Source organism: Tetrao urogallus (genome assembly GCF_951394365.1).
Source record: "Tetrao urogallus genome assembly, chromosome: 14".
NCBI lineage: Eukaryota > Metazoa > Chordata > Aves > Galliformes > Phasianidae > Tetrao > Tetrao urogallus.
In genome coordinates, this window is record NC_136827.1 from 1,977,026 (window position 1) to 1,994,753 (window position 17,728).

A 17,728-nucleotide genomic window follows, 5' to 3' on the forward strand; every position below is an offset into this window, starting at 1 on the left:
GGTCCTCTCAGATCCATTCCACATGAGTAATTTATAGCATTGTTGGTTTTAAAACTAAACTAGCACTTAGACTTGGTTTGAGGGACCACATTGCTTAATTTCTTTCGCCAGCCAGGTAGGCTGCTGATGTACCACATTTTGTTCTCTTTGCAGGTGCTATGAAACCAACAGTGGAGAACTAGAAGCTGACACTTGAATTTCTAGGCTTTTTTTTTTTTTTTTTTTTTTTTCCTTTGGGGAAAGGACAAGGGTGGACTTTTTATGTAAATTATTATGCTCTTCCTGATCAATACACATACAGTAGTTTCCCCACCTGGGGGGGATTAGGGCTTTCTCCACTTACAGCCTGTCATACTCAATGGTTGATATCTAACTGCATTTTTGATAGGCCCTCAGGCCCTCAGATTATTCCAGCAGCAAGAAGTATGAAGGAACCAGCTACTCAGCTAAAAACCTGCTGTCTTAGATTAATGGCCTTCACGGCCTGTGCCAGACAGCCACAGCCTTGCCAGACAGTTCATCAGCGCAGACCCCCACCGAGCTAAACCTGTGCATTAGAAAAGCATGGTCTGAAGCTGAAGGCCTAATAGGACTTCAATAGCCAAGTGCTAGGTCAAATCATAGCACAGTTGCTCCAAGCCCCTTCTGCACAGTCAGGGGTGCAGCCATGCCCACCTACCTCACAGAGCCGTTGTGAGGAGATGTGAACCAGTGTCTCTAAAGCATTTGGAGAGCCGGGAATTAAAGGTGCTGCTGAAGTGCAAACTGCCATCTTAACGCTTCGTTATCAGCATCTGAGCTTCAGGCAGACTGTCCGTATCTTCCCACAAGTTCAACATACAGTGAAGAAGAGTTGTTTGAAGTACCAAAGAAACAACACTGCTTTGCCAGGACTTTGTCTGGGTGGTCATAAGCAAAATCCTGAGCTACACCAACTCCTGAAGTTCAGCAGCCTGAGTTTGCTGGGAGAGCTTCAGTCTTCTGTACTGCTGCTTTCCCAGAGCTTCCCAAAAGACCAGAGAAGCAGACACCCGTGGTTCCAAGCACCCACACTACTGCAGCTACGAGCACCACAGATGCATCCCCACTGTGATAATGAGAACAGTGCTCTGCTAACCTGTGCAGTGCCACAGCTCACCCCAGGAGCTGGCTGGCTCACAGCCCACGCTCCTCGGGCCCAGCTGCCAATCACTGCCTACCCACTGCAAAATACAGCCCTATCAGCTCAGCTACAGGCGTGATGGAATCAATGCTCAGCTTCCACGTGACTGTAATGGAAACAAGGCTCTATTGGGAAGTTCTGGAGATCTCAGCTGCATAATGCACTAAAGCACTAACTCTCCAACTGCTTTTGCCTCTGCCCGTCTTCGTGAGACTCCTGGCTTCAAGCTCTACCAGTTCCTGAGTCAGAGTCCTTGGAGCACCTCATTTACTCGGCAGCAGTTTGCTGAGAAACTGATTTCTCCTACCACAAGTATCAAAATCTATCAGCCCTGAAGGTAAATTGTGAAATCAAGGAAAAAGGATTCATCCAAGCAGGCAAAATAGGTATCACTGAACACATTCCCCTGTACAGTCCAATGAAACATATAATTTAGCTTGATCTAATTTTATAGGATGGATATGAGACGGTTACTGGAGCACACAGTGCTAAAGGTAGCTGTGCTTTGCAGCACACAATGAAGTGCTCAGCATAATAAATGCAATGTTTTCACAACTCTTGTTAAGATCATTGCCAATGGACTTTCTGTGTTTACCATATACATCAGGTATTTTTACAAGTGGTTTGTTTTGTTTTGTTTTGTTTTTAGTGAAGTTTTTTTTCTGTTAAAATTCTCAGCAAAGTAAAACCCTACCTCCACCAGAGAGGTGAGTTTGTGTAAACGCTAGTTCCCAGGTGATGCCCAGCTCGGTGTACTCAAGAAGCTGCGCATCTCACCCAGTGCACGGAGGCTCACAAGCAGGTTGAACACAGTGTCGAGCTGTCTTGTGCACACCTGCATCATCAAACACAGCAGCAAGAGCCCAGTTCCTCCCCCCACTTCCCAACAAGCCATATTGACCTATATAGGGCAGTCCCATGGGATCTCATCCCTGCTTTAGTTTTCCTTCCCCTGAAATCATCATCTTTCTTCCCTCAGCCTCTCTAGAGTCTTGACAAAAAGAAACAAACAAACAAACAAACAAACAAACTGAGCCTGCTCTAGTCTGCAACTGAACCACATCCAAAAGCAAAACAAAGCTATGGCACTGTTCAAAAGAAAGAACTGAATTAAAACAGTGGAATGTTTTATGGAATGTTTTATGTGAACCCGGCATCCAGGTGCAGCTGGGAGCACACAGCAGGGATCTCTCCTGGGTGCTGTGCGTTGCCCATGCTGGGCTCACTCCTGCAAGCTGTAGCGGTGGAAGGCACCAACTCATTACTGTCAGCAGCCACAGCACCCAAAGGTCCTGTCTCACAGCTCATCAGCCCAGTTTAGTTGGCATGTGGGAGGACAAGTAATCAATGTAGACTTGAGCAAACCTTTTGACTCTGCCTCCCACAGCCTTCTCTTGCAGAAGCTGCAGCCCATGGCTTGGACAGGTGTACTTTTCCCTGGGTAAACACCTGGCTGGATGGCTGGGCCCAGAGAGTGGCAGTGGATGGAGTTACACCCAGGCGGCAGCTGCTCATGGGTTGTGTTCCCTGGGGGTCAATACTGGAGCCCGTCCTGTTTAATATCTGTACTGATCATCTAGATGGAGGCATTGAGTGCACCCTCAGAAAGTTTGCAGATGACAAGATGCTGTGGGGAAGCGTTGATCTGCCTGGGCGTAGAAAGGCACTACAGAGGGACCTGGACAGGCCGGAGAGCTGGGCTGAGGCCAAAGGGATGAGCTTCAACAAGGCCAAGTGCTGCGTCCTGCACTTTGGCCACAACAGTCCCATGCAGTTCTACAGGCATGGGGCAAAGTGGATGGAAGCTGCGTGGGGAAAAAGGATCTGGCTGTGTTGGTGGACATGGGGCTGAACACGAGCCAGCAGTGTGCTTGGGTGGCCAAGAGGGCCAATGGCAACATGACTTATGTCAGAAATAGTGCAGCCAGCAGGAGCAGGGTGTGATCATCCCTCTGCACTCAGCTCTGGTGAGGCTGCACCTCAGTGCTACGGTCAGGTTTGAGTTCCTCACTGCAAGAAAGACATTGAGGACCTGGAAGGTGTGCAGAGAAGAGCATGGAGCTGTGAGGGATCTGGAGCACAAGTCTTATGGGAGCAGCTGAGGGAACGGGGGCAGTTCAGTGTGGAGGAGGCGCAGGGCAGGCTGTTATTGCTCTGTACAACTCCTGACAGGAAGCAGTGGGAGAGGGGTTGAGTTCAGCCTCTGCTCCCAGGAAACAGCGGGACACGAGAGGAGCTTCAAGCTGCACCAGGTTGGGTCGGGTTGGATCCTAGGAAACGTTTCTTCTCAGAAGCAGTGGCGACGCGGCGCCTCAAGCAGCGCAGGGAGCCGTGCAGTCACGGTCCCTGGAGCAGGGGAAGCCCTAGGGCGTCACCGAGCCACATTTGACGTCACCGGCGCCGCTACCGCCGCGCTGCCCGCTGGGAGTTGTAGTCCCGGGCCGCCCGGCGCCGCCGTTCCCAGCGTTCCCCGGACGCCGCCTCCGCGCACAAGATGGCGGTGCGGGCGGGCCGGGGCGGCGGGCGGTGAGCGGTTGGAGGGTCGGGCTGCCCCGGGCCCGCCATGACCTACACGGCGGAGCAGCTGGACGGCGTGCGGCGGTGAGACTGGGCTGGGGGGGCTGGAGCCGCGGGCCGAGCCGGCGGGGGCGGCGGGACGGAGAGGTGCCGGGCCTGGGGCCGAGGGGATGCCGGGCTGAGGGGATGCGCCGTGCCCGGCGGTGACGGCGCTCCCGTGTGCGCTTCCAGGATAAAGAGCTGCCGGAACTACTACGAGATCCTTGGCGTGGAGCGGGATGCCACCGAGGAGGAGCTGAAGAAGGCCTACCGCCGGCTGGCTCTCAAGTTCCACCCCGATAAGAACCGCGCTCCCGGAGCCACGGAGGCTTTCAAAGGTGGGGCTGCGACCGGAGCGCTGTGTTGGGCTGCTGAGGGTGATCGTGGAGGGCTTTCCCAGCCTCAGCCGTTCTGTGCTGCCGTTTAAACTCCTGCATCCTCTGCACCCTTGCTGTGTTGCAGCTGTATGCGAAGCGTTGTGAGTCGGCCCCAAAAAGGCAAAGGTTTCACTCGCTGCCTGTCAAAATATGAGGGGTTTTGGAAGGATGTTTCCTTATTTGTTGTGTTGGGGTTGTGTTTCTGTATGAACTGTTCACAGCTGCTTTCTGACAAAGAGGAAGGAAGAAGATGAAGCAGACAGGCTGCTCCTTCCAGGTGGTTTGACGTGCACTGTGAATAGATGCACAGGTACTGCTTCGTAAAGATCTGTGCTGGCAGAAAAGCTTGGAATGTGGGTCTGCGTGCCAATTGCTCTCTGCAGTTATGAACTTTGCGCGTGGAGGTGCACTTCTATGTCAGTATTTAGTTAAAAAGCTACATTCTTCCTCAGCCTTTTGATAGATGAGGACTCTTGCCTTTAAGTTTTCCAAAACTTCACCTCTCCCCATATACTTCAACATTTGCGTCTTTCTCCTGGTAGGAGAGAGGTTTCATACAGGTAATCGTGGTGTTCTAATGCTTCTTATGCAAAGGCAGTTCTTTCGAAAGTGAATCAGTCTTTGGCCAAGAACACGTTTTCTGTGACTTGAGCATTTTGTTCATCTGCTTACATCCAGAAGTACTGCACTGTAACACTTCTTTTACTTCATCCTCCAGCAATAGGCAATGCTTTTGCAGTTCTGAGCAACCCTGAGAAACGATTGCGATACGACGAATATGGAAGTGACCACGAGCATGTCAGCACTGGCGAAGCCAGGCACTATAATTACTACACAGAATTTGAAGCAGACATTACACCAGAAGAAATATTCAACGTGTTTTTTGGTGGGCACTTTCCGACAGGTTGGTATCTGTCTACGCTGTTCTTCAAGCATCGTGAACTGACGCTAGGCCGTAAAGCACTTTGATTGATCTAGTAGTTAAATTATACTTGGAAAAGAGCAAAAAACGTTTTTGAATTATTATTTTTTTTTCCTTCCTATCTTATTCTGCCTGTAAATGCTCCTTAAAAGCACAGTTTAAGGTTTTGGTAGCTCCAGTCCCTAAATAGCTCAAAGCCCAGCTTTGCTGTCTAGGAGGGCCATTGCTGCTGTGACACATTCCTAACCTCCCAGTTTCTCAAGGATTGCTGGCAGCACAAATTAGGAGTAAGAACGTTTTAATTTGGCAAGGATTTAGGTTGGCTCTTGTGTGAGCAAAATTTCATTACCGTCTGTAGCTGAAGACCCTTCTCTTTGTTATTCTTTTATTTTCTCTCCACTGCCTGATGTCAGCTATGATTTGGGAAGCAAAATAAGATGTGAATGCAAGGGGCATGAGGCATCTCTGCTGTTGGTTTTGTCCTTGAGATGTGTTCCTGCATTGTGTTTGTAGTAGAAATGGGAAGCCACAGCAGATCAGTGGAATAGAGGCTGAGATTAAGAGTAGATCTGGAAGGTGTGGTGAGCCTAGATGTCTTCTTGCCACTGTCAGCATTCATTGACAAATTGCTGTAGTGCTCTTGTCGTTTTTCACTTCAAAGGCAAGCTAGAAAGTATCATGCCAATTACTATAGTCTAAAGCAGGGGGTATGAGTAATGACTTACAAGTTCCTCCTTGCTGTGCTGTGTGGCAGCATCTTGCAGCTAAGGGAATCTCAAACTGCCTTTGGTATTGAATCAGTAACTGTGCAAGGTGTGTTTCAGACTCAGTGTGGAGTAACTCCCCCAGCTGTGTGAGCACCTGCGTATGACTTTGCTTTGGCCACTGGTGAGACATTCACCACTATGGAACATGGCTGTTGTATGGCTGTGTGCAGTGGGGTTGCTTGGACTTGAGAATAGAAAACTCAGGAGCTGCAGCAGGGGTTTGGATGCTGGTATGACCCATACGTAATAGGTAAGGTGACCTGAACAAGTACAGAGGAATTTTTATCTGAGTGGCAAAGAATAAGAAAATAAATATTATTTCATAGCTGTCAGTAATAAACAAAAGGTTCCTTGCCAAAAACATGGCTGGGCCTAAATACATGTGTGTTTTCATAAATGACATTTTGTAATCAAAATCTCACTTTTCAATTCAGCAGTTTTCCAAATAGGCAAAGTTTCTACTTCCCTGGAATAGCTAACATAAAGAGAATGGCTTTCACACCATTGTAATGTTAAGTAGGATTTTCGTGTGTGTGCTGAAGTTTGTGCTAAGCTGCAGTTCTGTGCTGGTTTTGTTTTCCTGTGGTACCTTGCTACCACCAGAAATGTGAATAAGAAGTGTTGGTGTTAGATAAAACTCATTCATACAGCTTCTGGGTAGATCTATGGCTCATCTATCTATGGCACAACTTGCAAGTCTAAAGGAGGGCTCTACCTGGGGCATAGTGTTGTTGTAATGGCTCTGGGCTAGAAGTTACACTTCCTTCTCACAAAAGACAAACATGCATGGAAGGAAGAAAACTGGCAGAAATTCTGTGAGCAACTTTGGATTTGGAAATGTTTTTTCTGAACGCCCTGCAAAAACCACTCAACTTCTCTTCTTTCACAGCTTGATCAAATACTGTCCGAGTAGCATCAAATAATAGGACCTTTGTTTTTCAGGACTGTGCTCTTCTTCAAACCAGCCTCATTAGGCTGGCTTCTGCACTTTGTTAGTGCTGTGCAGTGTTGTGAACGAGCTGGGAAGCACAGGTTTTGACATAGCAGTAAGGGTCAATTCCCCCAGGTTTCTTGCAGAATTCTTTTAGAAATTTGGATAAAGGACAGCATAAAAGTATCACAGAATCACAGAATGGCCTGGGTTGGAAGGGACCTCAAGGATGATGAATCTCCAACCTGCTGCCACATGCAGGGCCACCAACCTCCCCATTTAATACCAGCCCAGGCTGCCCAGGGCCCCATCCAACCTGGCCTTGAACACCTCCAGGGACGGGGCATCCACAGCCTCTCTGGGCAGCTGTTCCAGCACCTCACCACTCTCATAGTAAAGAACTTCCCCTTGACATCCAACCGAAGTCTTCCCTCCCTCAACTTAAAACCGTTTCCACTTGTCCTACTGTTATCTACCCTTTCAAAGAGTTTGTAGGCTGTCCTGTTTGTAGGCTCCCTTTAGGTACTGAAGGCTGCAATGAGGTCACCCCGCAGCCTTCTTTTCTCCAGGCTGAACAAGCCCATCTCCCTCAGCCTATCTTCATAGGGGAGGTGCTCCAGCCCCCTGACCATCTTTGTGGCTCTCCTCTGGGCCCTCTCCAACAGTCTTTCTTGTACTGGGGGCTCCAGACCTGGACACAGCACTGCAGATGGGGCCTCACAAGAGCAGAGTAGAGGGGGACAATCTTCTCCCTCTCCCTGCTGGCCACCCCTCTTTTGATGGAGCCCAGGATACCGTTTGCTTTCCGAGCTGCAAGAGCACACTGCTGGCTCATGTTCAGCTTTTCATCCATCAAGATCCCCAGGTCCTTCTCTGCAGGGCTGCTCTCATGGAGTGCTCCTTCCAGTCTGTATGGATGCCTGTGATTCCTCTGGCCCAAGTGCAAAACTTTGCACTTTGCTGCAGTGAACCTCATCAGGTTCACCTGGGCCCACCTTTCCAGCCTCTCAAGGTCCCTCTGAACAGCATCCTTTCCTTTCAGCATGTCAACCACATCACTCAGCTTGGTGTGGTCAGCAAATTTGCTGAGGGTGCACTCGATTCCATCATCACTGTCATTGATAAAGGTGTTACAGAGCATCAGTCCCAAGACAGAGCCCTGGGGGGCGCCGCTCGTTACCGGCCTCTACCTGGACACAGAGCCATTGATGACCACCCTCTGCCTGCAGCCTTTCAACCAGTTTCTTATCCATTGAGTGGTTCCCCCATCAAATCCACATCCCTCCAGTTTGGAGATGAGGATGTATTGGGGGCCATGTCAAAGGCCTTGCTCAAGTCCAGCTAAATGACATCAGTTGCCTTTCCCTTGTCCACCGATGCCGTCACTCCATCACAGAAGGCCACCACATTGGTCAGGCATGACCTTCCCCTGGTGAAGCCATGCTGGCTGTCTCGGATCACACGCTCATTCCTCTGTGATCAAGCATGTCATCCAGGAGGATCTGTTCCCTGATCTTCCCAGGCACAGAGGTGAGACTCACTAGCCTGTAGTTCCCTCCTTGCTCCCTTTCTTGTCAATGGCAGTGACGTGACCCTTCCTCCAGTCATCTGGGACCTCACCTGACAGCCACGACTCTTCAAATATGATGGAGAGCAGCTCGGCAACCACCTCAGCCAGCTCCTTCAGAACCCTGGGATGCAGCCATCCGGCCCATAGACTTGTGCACATTCAGACTTGTGCACATTCAGTCTCATCAGGTGGTCTCGGACTTGCAGTATTCACAGGATTTACTGAACCAGTCTCCACCTGGAGGTTTAGGGATGCAGGGCTCAGGGATGTGAGAAACACTGGAATCCTGGCCGCCAGTGACGACCGAGGCAAAGAACTCATTCAGTACCTCAGCCTTCTCTTCATTTGTTGAAGCCAGCTCTCCTTTTATCAAAGGAGGCACACTTGCTTTGGCTTGTCACTTCTGGCCAATGTACCTGTAGAAAGTCTTCCTATTGTTTTTCACACCTCTTGCCAAGTTCATTCTGCCTGCGCGTTGGCTTTCCTGATCCCATGTCTGCAAGTCTGGATGGCATCCCTGTATTAAATGCATAAAGTGTTGAGTCCTTTTTCCCAAGGCACAAAAATAGATTGGCATTTCTGTTGTCACAAGGCCATACATTTCAATTCCTTATTACAAAAATATTCTGAATTTCCAAGTGAGAGAGCTAAGTTGCTATTTAGATATTCATGTGGTGATGTAATCAGAGTTTAAACTTCTAATCAAAACATCGCTTGCCTACGTTGTATTCTTTTCTCATTTTAGGATTGTCAAAAATAAATCAGCTACAGTCAGTGTGCAGGAAAGGAAATCTGAATCGTACCTTTTCCCTCAAAAAGCTGTTTTATTCATCTCTTTCCACATTATAAAATAATTAAGTGGAATTATTAATAGCTAGATGGAGGAGGAAATAGGGCTGAGTGTGAAAGAGTGTATGCAGTAATTATAGGAAACCACAGTTCACAGCCTGAGTCTGGTGGAGGAAATTAATTCTCCTTAAAGGCTGGGCGTGCAAGACAGATTGCAGTCTGTCAAGTGAGTATGACAGAAGTATGAGGTGCAATTATTTTGTGCACACACATCTGTATTTCATTTATTCATTGTTGTACATAATATACATGTGTTTTTTACTATTGCTGTATATACTCTCTATCCAGCAGTTTCTACAGTTTGATGCAAATTGAGATGGATGAGGAGCAAAATTCACATTTCTCTGGAACGTTTATTGGAATAACTTGATTTTGACATTAAAGTTTGAGGTCTCCCAAGTGTAATTCAGCCCACGTAGTATAAACCTGGGTAATTAACTAGAGATAAAATTACAGGTAAATACCAGCGACTGGATGAAAATTATGACTCTTTTTGGGCTTCTTTTAACAGGAAATATCCATATGTTCTCCAATGTAGCCAGAGATGCACACTATTATCCACGGAGGCACCGAAATGAAAGAGCGTGGACACAGGAGCAAGAGGAAGAAGAAAACAGGCCACAGGTAAGTGGGCTTAAACATTTCACCAGGGTGAGAGGTTGGCATACACCTCTGACACCATTACAGACTTATGCTCAATGCTTTCTTCAAGTGCTGTACCCAAACAGGTGATTACACAAGGAACTAGATTGTTTCTCTTTTATTGATCACTGCTTTAAGAATAGATCTGTTGATAGGATCACAGGCCCTGGAGTTTCAGCAACCAAGTATTTTGCTGGTGCTTGGTTCTTGCAGGCTTGAAGGGCTTAGTAATCTAACAGTGATCAGTCCAAATGTGGACTGATACTGGATAAGGTAGTATTGCCTTGTCCTCACTGCATATTTAATCCTTCAGTATATTAGCATACAGTTGTAGCCCAGGTCAGGACGGGTCTGGGTTACATTTCTACCAGCTGAAACCTTCAGATATGGTACCAGGTGTCAGTTATTGCTAATACACCTGTGTGTGCACCCATGCTGCCTACCTTGGAAAAATCTTCCTCCACAGGCAGTCCAGTATCTAACAAGATTGTTCTCAAGGGAAGATGAGCTCTTCCTTGGAGTCCCTTATAGACTGGCTCTGAAGTAGTCCTAGGCAGCGTGCAGACAGCTAAGCTAGGGCACATGAATCCACGAATCCCACCTGCTGCTGTGTTGGGTGTTCTTGTTGCTAACCCAGGGCAGAGTGCAGAGCCTAAATAGGCACGTGCTACGTTTTGTTCCTAATCACAAAAGGAAGTTTAAAAGTCAATTAAAAGCCGGACTGATGATCTGCATTTGGTTGCTGACTAGCAGAATTCTTCGATCCTTTGGGCATTTATCACTCTTTTGCCCTACTGCATAAATCCAAACAAATAAAATGCTTAATGCATCCTGCTCCAAGTTAAATTACTTGTGTTCTCTTCACCCTTTACATTTTATCCAGTGTTTGGACAAAGATGGAGGTTTTTAGAATACATGTGTAAACTTTGGAAAATGCACAGATGGGAATTGTAATGTTCTTTTGGCTTGGATTTTTAACTGGCAGGCAGGCACAGTGTTGTGGGCATCTATTGCCTTGAGCAGGAAGCTGTAGAAGAGAGGAAAAAAAAGGCTCTGAAAACATAATTGGAAGAAAACGGCTTTAAAGAGCTTTCAGAGACTGTTAGTAAAAGTTATTTTAGAACTAGAATGTCATCCTGGTCAAAATTTGGAAATACTCATCTTTCCTCAGTTTGCTTTGAACACACTGTTGATTTACGATAGCCTGACTGCAGTGAACGTGGCACGTTGGTTTCCATCTGTATATTTGTCCACTGATTATGGTGGTTCTTTTCAGAACTCATATTCTGCATTTATTCAGTTGATGCCCGTTTTCATCATCATCGTGGTGTCGGTTATAACTCAGCTGATGGCCACCAACCCCCCCTACAGCCTGTTCTACAAGTCGTAAGTCACTTGGAAATAGTTCTTTGTTTGAGACAGAGGAGGTGGGCAGAAGTGGGTCTTAATGGAAGAGCTGCTAGTTGGTGTTCTGTGCTGCTCTTTCTAGAAAATGGTGTCAGGTAAGGAAATCCCAGCAGTCTCTATCGATAAGTTCTCCTAAGTAAACTACGGTGAGCTTTATTGCTCTGGGTACTGAACAGATAGAGGTGCTGAGCCAGAAAGCTTAACCAGCTGGTGTGAAATGCTTTTGCACAGTGGAAGGAATGTGGGTGTAGCTTAGCTGCAGTCCTAATCAGCCCCTGGCCTGCCAAGCCCCGCAAGGTCTGTGGACTGCCTCTCATGTTCCCATGTAAAGCAATGAGGAAATCAGGTCTTGCAGTATGATTTCAGCCAAAATGCCACTGGGAAATTTGTCAAGTGCTGCAAATGATGGAAGTTTTGAAATGGTGTGGTTTAGCGTCTATAAAGAAGCAGTATTCACAGGTTATGGAGGGCAATCTAAACTAATCTAGAAGCAGAAGGAATGCCAGACCTGCTGCAATTTGAGTTGGTGGGCAGGAGGAAAACTCATATAAACCTCTTGGCATGTGGTGCTGGGAGATGAGAAGCTCTCCAGGCTGGTTTTGTGAACTTCTCTGGCTCTTCCTGAGATAGCAATGGGAGTTGGTAAGGTTTGAAGTACCATAGGTGGGCACCTGCTGCATACAGCAGTGGCAGAGCACCCTGCAAGCTCTCCTTGCTCCCATTTAGGAGCAAAACTACTCAGGTTTAGGCCTGTATGCTTTCCACTATCATAGTGTAGCTTTAATTAGCCCAACATCCTTTATTGTTCTTTACCACCAGATGTCAGTATGTAGACCTATGAGAATAAATGGTTGGTGGCTCGTTTTTTCTGGTTTGGATTTTTTTGGTTGTTGTTCTGTTTTCCAGAAAGTGTTCTTGCTATCTGCCTGTCCCACGTGGGACCTCACACACTGGGACTGAGCAGCTAATCTTCCCTGGCCTGCTTCACTGCCTTCCCTTGTCGTGTTGATATGAGATAGCCAGGCTTGAGCCTGGTGTACAGTTACAGATGCTGTTTCTCTAAATCATATCTTAAAAAAAGAAGCAGCTCTAAAAGAATTGATGTAAGGAAAGCATACATCTCCAAGGCTTAGTGAGAGAAAAGTTTAAAAAGAGCCCAGGAAATGGAAGGAGCCAACTGAATTCCATAGGGAGAATGTAACCTCCACATTGTTTGCTGCCTGCCTCTTTCTCTGGGCAGTGACTTGAAAAAATGCCTGCGTATTTATGTTCCAATAAGGAAACTCCAAAAAGAATAGTCTAGCCTCTTGTCTGTGCCATTGTGGCCTATCCCTCCTACAGGATGCTCCACACACTACCAAGGCTACCGGTAATTATAAAACACTGAAGGGAAGTGTAACTAGAATCCCCTCTGCTAATTCTTATTTCTACTAAAGGATCCAGAAGCCAGGAAAATGTAAATCCATTTACATTGTGCTCTGCACAATATTGGGCTGCATGCCTTTCCTATAGTCCCTGTATTTGACTTTTGTTTCCCACGGATTTCTGAACCTAGCTTGCCAGAAGTTAACAGCAAACAGAAGTGTTTGAAACACTTCTTTTGAAACACAGAAACAGGGTGTGGAGCTTCTGTTTACACGTAAAATTGGTTCTCAGGCTCTGGAATTATCTGAACTGAGCAGCTGAGAACTTGGTATTGGAAAGGAGCAGTGTCAGCTCTGATTCAGTTTTTTGTAGATGTCTCCCAGTTCTGTGTATTTTCACTATGTGGGTTTTCTTTTTCAGTGAATTCTGTTTGTAGTGATAAGCCTTCATGGCCTGAGGCTTGTAATTTCCTTAGTGCATGGCTGAGGGAGCTATCGTCCTGCAGAAAGTAACTGTTCAGAAGTAGTTGCAGAAATTCTCTTCTGGAAATGTTACTAACGAGATACGTCTCTCAGTTTGTTTGTGTTTGAACAGCTGAAAAATCTGTTTTCTCCATCGTGTTTTCACAGGTCCATAGGCCACGTTATTAGCAGAGAAACAGAGAACTTGCAGGTGCCTTACTATGTTGATAAAAACTTTGAGAAGAATTATCAAGGAGCAGAGCTTCAAGAGCTGGAGAGAACAGTTGAAAAAGATTACATAGACTATATTCAGACCAGCTGCTGGAAAGAGAAGCAGCAAAGTAAGTTGTTTTTCTTATGGCCCCTCAGTAGTTGTGTGGTGGCTGTGCTTCACAAAGCACTGCCATTTGAGCTTCATTTTCCAGCGTGGCGAACTTCTCAAATCTTGCAGCTGTCTTTCTCTCATCTGTTGTTTACACTGACTTCGTTGAGGGGCTGTCAGAGTACATTTTAGGTGTTTGAAAGAGAAGTGGGAAGTGGATTCTGCCATTTGAGACGCTTTTCCACTCCACTTGTATGCTTGGCCAGCTCTTAGTGAAGATGTTTTAAACACTAACTGCTACGTTTATTTAGCTCTGACAGATTGTTTGGGCTAGAAAAGATATTAATGTTTCCTTCACTGAGGCAGAATCAGTTTTCCTTTGGCTGGCTCTGTGAGAAGGACCTCCAGCTCTTCCTTAAAACTTCATCAGGAGGAGCCCAAAGCCTGCTCAGGTGGCTGTGAACATTTTGCAGTGCTGCTGGTATCGGTTCTCAAAGACAGTGCCTCTGTGCTTATTTTGTGCACTGATTTGCATTTTCTATCTTTAGATGATTTGAGAGCGTGTTTTTCACTGTAGTCTTTTAAAAACAAGAACTGAATGCAGGGAGGGAGACCACAAAAATGTGAGCATTCAGAGTCATTCTTCTCATGTTAATTCTGAGTCAATCAGTGCCACATGTGCAGGCATGCATTGTAACCCTGCACTGGAGCACTTGTAAGTCACTGCTGTTCTTTAATCCAATGCAAGAGGTAGCAGTAGTGTTGCCCTTCCTATCACAAAGTCTGTGAACCATTTCAAGTAGGTGCTCTTCATCCAGAGGCAGTTCTTCTGTATCACACCAAAATTACCAATCATGCTTTGAAGAGAACCACACAGCTGTGGACTCTGAAGTTTACAAGATGGATAAATAAAAGAAGCCTAAATGTGGAAACCTTAAAAACCCCAAACATTCCCTTGATTTTTGGTGTACTTGATTTGTGATATTAGTACACCTGTGGCAGCCTCTGTGTACAATCTGCCTATTAGTAACCATAAACATAGGCTTCCTGTGTGGGCTTGCTATAGGAATAGAGGTTTTTTCCCCTACAGGAAAATCATATTAATTAATCTCGTGCAAATGAAACTCACTGTGTTGTCCCTTTCATGTAGACCTTGAGCTGAGGAGTGCTGTGCCCCAAAATGAGCAGTGGGGTTTGCAAGTCTGGGGGGTGGTAGTCAGAGGTGGTCCAGTGCTGAATGCCGAGTCATGCCTGCAAAACAACCCCCTCTTGAGCTTTTTGCTCTTACTTTTCACTGTGTGCACGTGGACCACAGGAATGTGTATGATGCCCTCCCTTAGCAGTAGCTGGAGACCACTCTAATTAAACAAACAAAACACAAGAAGTTTTCAGCATGATTGCCACTAGGCCCGGGAGAGCAGATACTGAGCACAGCTGAGGCTGTGCTAACTTTAGTACAGCCAAGTTTGTCGATAAATAGAACTGAATACAAGATGGAGTGCTGGGGAAAAGTTATCTGGGACCTTGAGACAGTTGTTAATCAGCTGCTGTTTCGTAACTTTGGCCCGTTGCTTCTTGTGTGTTTAACTTTGTGGTCAGCCTCTTTTTTTTCCAGTTGAATGTCTATTAATAGTGCATTTGTTCTATTTGCTGGAGGTACATTTAGCAGCAGCAAAAAGAACACAGATTAGTTACAGGAACAGCTCAAATTACAGTCCTCGCTTTTATGATTTGAAAAGCACTACCTGATGTCCATCTACCTCCACAGAATCTGGAAAAGCGACTGATGTATCAGGATGTTGTTCAGCCAGGCACTTCACAGCAGCCTAACGTGACAGCTTTGGTCTCCTAACATCTTTGATATGGTTATGGACAAAAGGCAAGCCATAGGTTTTTGCAGGTAGTTGTTCAGGCGTAGGAGCACAGTTGTGAAGTGAGACTGCAAAGAGCTCAGAATCAGAGAGAATTACAGGGAGGGAGCCGAAAGCAGAAAGGAGTATGTAGTTGGAAGTAAGTATTTTAGGAGATCCGTAAAGAGAAGAACTTCAGTCAGGGAAGGTTGAAGAACAGCTGTGTGAAAGATGGGAAAACACGATGAGCTTACATGACAGATTGAATGCTGGCAAGAAGTGCAAACATTGGCAGTAAAAATTTTTGCCCAGTTGGATGAGTACAAACCAAGTGTCTCCACTGCAGAACTCTGAACTGCGAGGCAGTAAGCTGGGTCTGGTTTTGCTCAGGGGCCTTCAAGGCTCTGGACGTAGCACATTTGTGCTCTGCTGGAGTGGCACTTGAGTTACAAAGACTGGAAGTTGATTCCTGACCTACAATAAGACGTTTGTGCCCTTCAGTTTGTAAAGCTTTTTGATAAATTGATAGAGGGTCATATGGCTTTAAATTTCAGTAGGACAGGGCAGAGGACATAAGGCATGAAAGGCCCCGTTGAGAAATTCTTTGTGCTCCAACTGATTTTGTAAAATGAGAGACTTGTAGAGTGTGTAAAAGCTCTTTGAAAAATTGAATGTCATCAGGTAGCCTGTGCTTAGGGGAATTTTGACCTTTTCAGAAACAAATCACCGGCATTGTCAGAGCTGCATCTAAAATACTCTTCAGGGAGAAAACTATATTAAGACTTCCTTAGCTAATCAGCAAAAGATGCTTCCCTGAGTTGCTGGGGGAGAGTAATTGAAGCAGTGGGATTACTTCAGTTACATGTTGCAGAGTACGTTCAGAATCATATTGTTAATGAAAGGGCACGGAGACCTGCCAGACAAGTCCCTTATCTAGCTGCTCACCTTCTGTCATCAATAACAAAAAAAACAAACAACAAAAAAAGTAGAATTAAAGGAATTTACAGTGCCTTCTGGGCAAACCTCTTGGCAGACGGCTTGAATCCTGATAGGTGGAGCATGAAAAAACCCACCGTGTGTACATCAAAGTATCAGAGTGGGTGGGTGTTGTGGGCCCCTGCAGAATGGGTGCACCAGAAGAGTTGCATTTCTCAGTTCTTTGGGCAGGGATGCAGGGCTGGTAACTCCTGTTTGGCTGCAGGCGGCTGACAGCCTTAAGAGAGCAGTGGGAAAAGTGGGCACGAGGTTCTCTGTCCTTTTGGCTCCACTGAAATACTGCTGACAGGTGTGGAGTAACCCCACCCTGGGGTCTGTGCTGGGGAGAGATGGGTGGACATCAGTGCCCGACAGGATGAGATGTCACGCAGTTGTAAATGCTGGTATTGACTAAGAACAGATTTGATCTGTTAGCAGATCAAATGGCGTCCTGCCATTCTGTGCACACACAGCTTACGCACACTTCGTGTTTGTGAACAGTTTTGTACTTTGTGCTTTCTTTGTAGGCAGTAAAAATTACTCTTAGTTTTTTGTTACTGCCCAACTGGTGCTCTAGTAGATTTTTTGGGTTACTATTACTCTTTGAATTCTCAAGTAATTATGGAAAGTTGACGGCCTCTCTGGAAGGAAGTTATTTCCATGGAGCTGTGGTGTTATAAGGTGAACTTAACTGATCCTAAGGATAACAAAGCACTGAGAAACAGTTACTTGAAGCCATCTCATAGCTTCACCCTAATGTGTGCTGTCTTCATCTTTCAGAGTCTGACTTGTCAAATTTGGCCAAGCTGTACAGAGATGAGCGGTTAAAACAGAAAGCAGAGTCGCTGAAACTCGAGCACTGTGAGAAGCTCTCCAGTCTGATCGGAATGCACAAAGGGGGCTGAGCAGGGCCTCTGTCCTTCTTATTTATTGCTGTTTTAAATTATGTTTTTATTTTCCTCGGTATAAAAAGGGAAGGAGTCTATTGCAAAGTCTGAATACCCGATTCCTTCGTGCTGTGCAGAGATGGGCCAACACGAGCTGTGGAGCTGTGTTTGCTTTAATATACTGTACACTCTATTTGGTTCCAAGGACCAGTGGCACTTTGTAAATTAATTCTCTGGGAAATGCTATGAGTTTGAAACGTGTCTCTTTGGTAGTCTGTCTGCCATCCAAACAGCGTGTGCTTCCAGGAGAGCAGACAAGTGTCCTGTGCTTGCTGTGTTTCCTATGGACCTGCCGTTCGCTCGGTCACAGCACCGCTCTGTACCGGGTGCACTGACCTCGTCCTGCTGATGCCACCTGGCTGTCCCTGCCTCTGCGGTGCTGCGTGAGGAGATGTGGGTGAAAGGCAGCGAGTCCTGCTGCAGTCTGACCTGCAGTGCTTGATTCGGAGTAGCTGCTTCGCTACGGACCTGAGCACGCTGCCGCTGCTCTCAGAGGGACCTGACTGCGCGCCCGGGGTTGCGTGGAGAGGGCTGAGCCTTGCTGGGCCTGCGAGCCGAGAGCAGCAGATGGAAGTGCAGAGTGCATCGATGGCAGCACTGCCCAGCTGCAGGGCAGGGACAGCCA

General features: G+C 46.6%; 1 protein-coding gene across 1 annotated transcript; it reads left to right on the forward strand.

Annotated features, from left to right (window-relative positions):
• Positions 1–3,725: 3,725 nt before the first annotated feature.
• On the forward strand, positions 3,726–17,061 carry DNAJC18 (DnaJ heat shock protein family (Hsp40) member C18; the record flags this gene model as incomplete). The annotated part of the gene is made up of 7 exons (XM_079542529.1): positions 3,726–3,763; positions 3,911–4,056; positions 4,814–4,999; positions 9,646–9,758; positions 11,053–11,162; positions 13,178–13,350; positions 16,937–17,061. The coding sequence occupies 7 exons, from the start codon at positions 3,726–3,728 to the stop codon at positions 17,059–17,061; spliced, it is 891 nt and encodes a 296-aa protein (XP_079398655.1).
• Between the last annotated feature and the right edge of the window lie 667 nt (positions 17,062–17,728).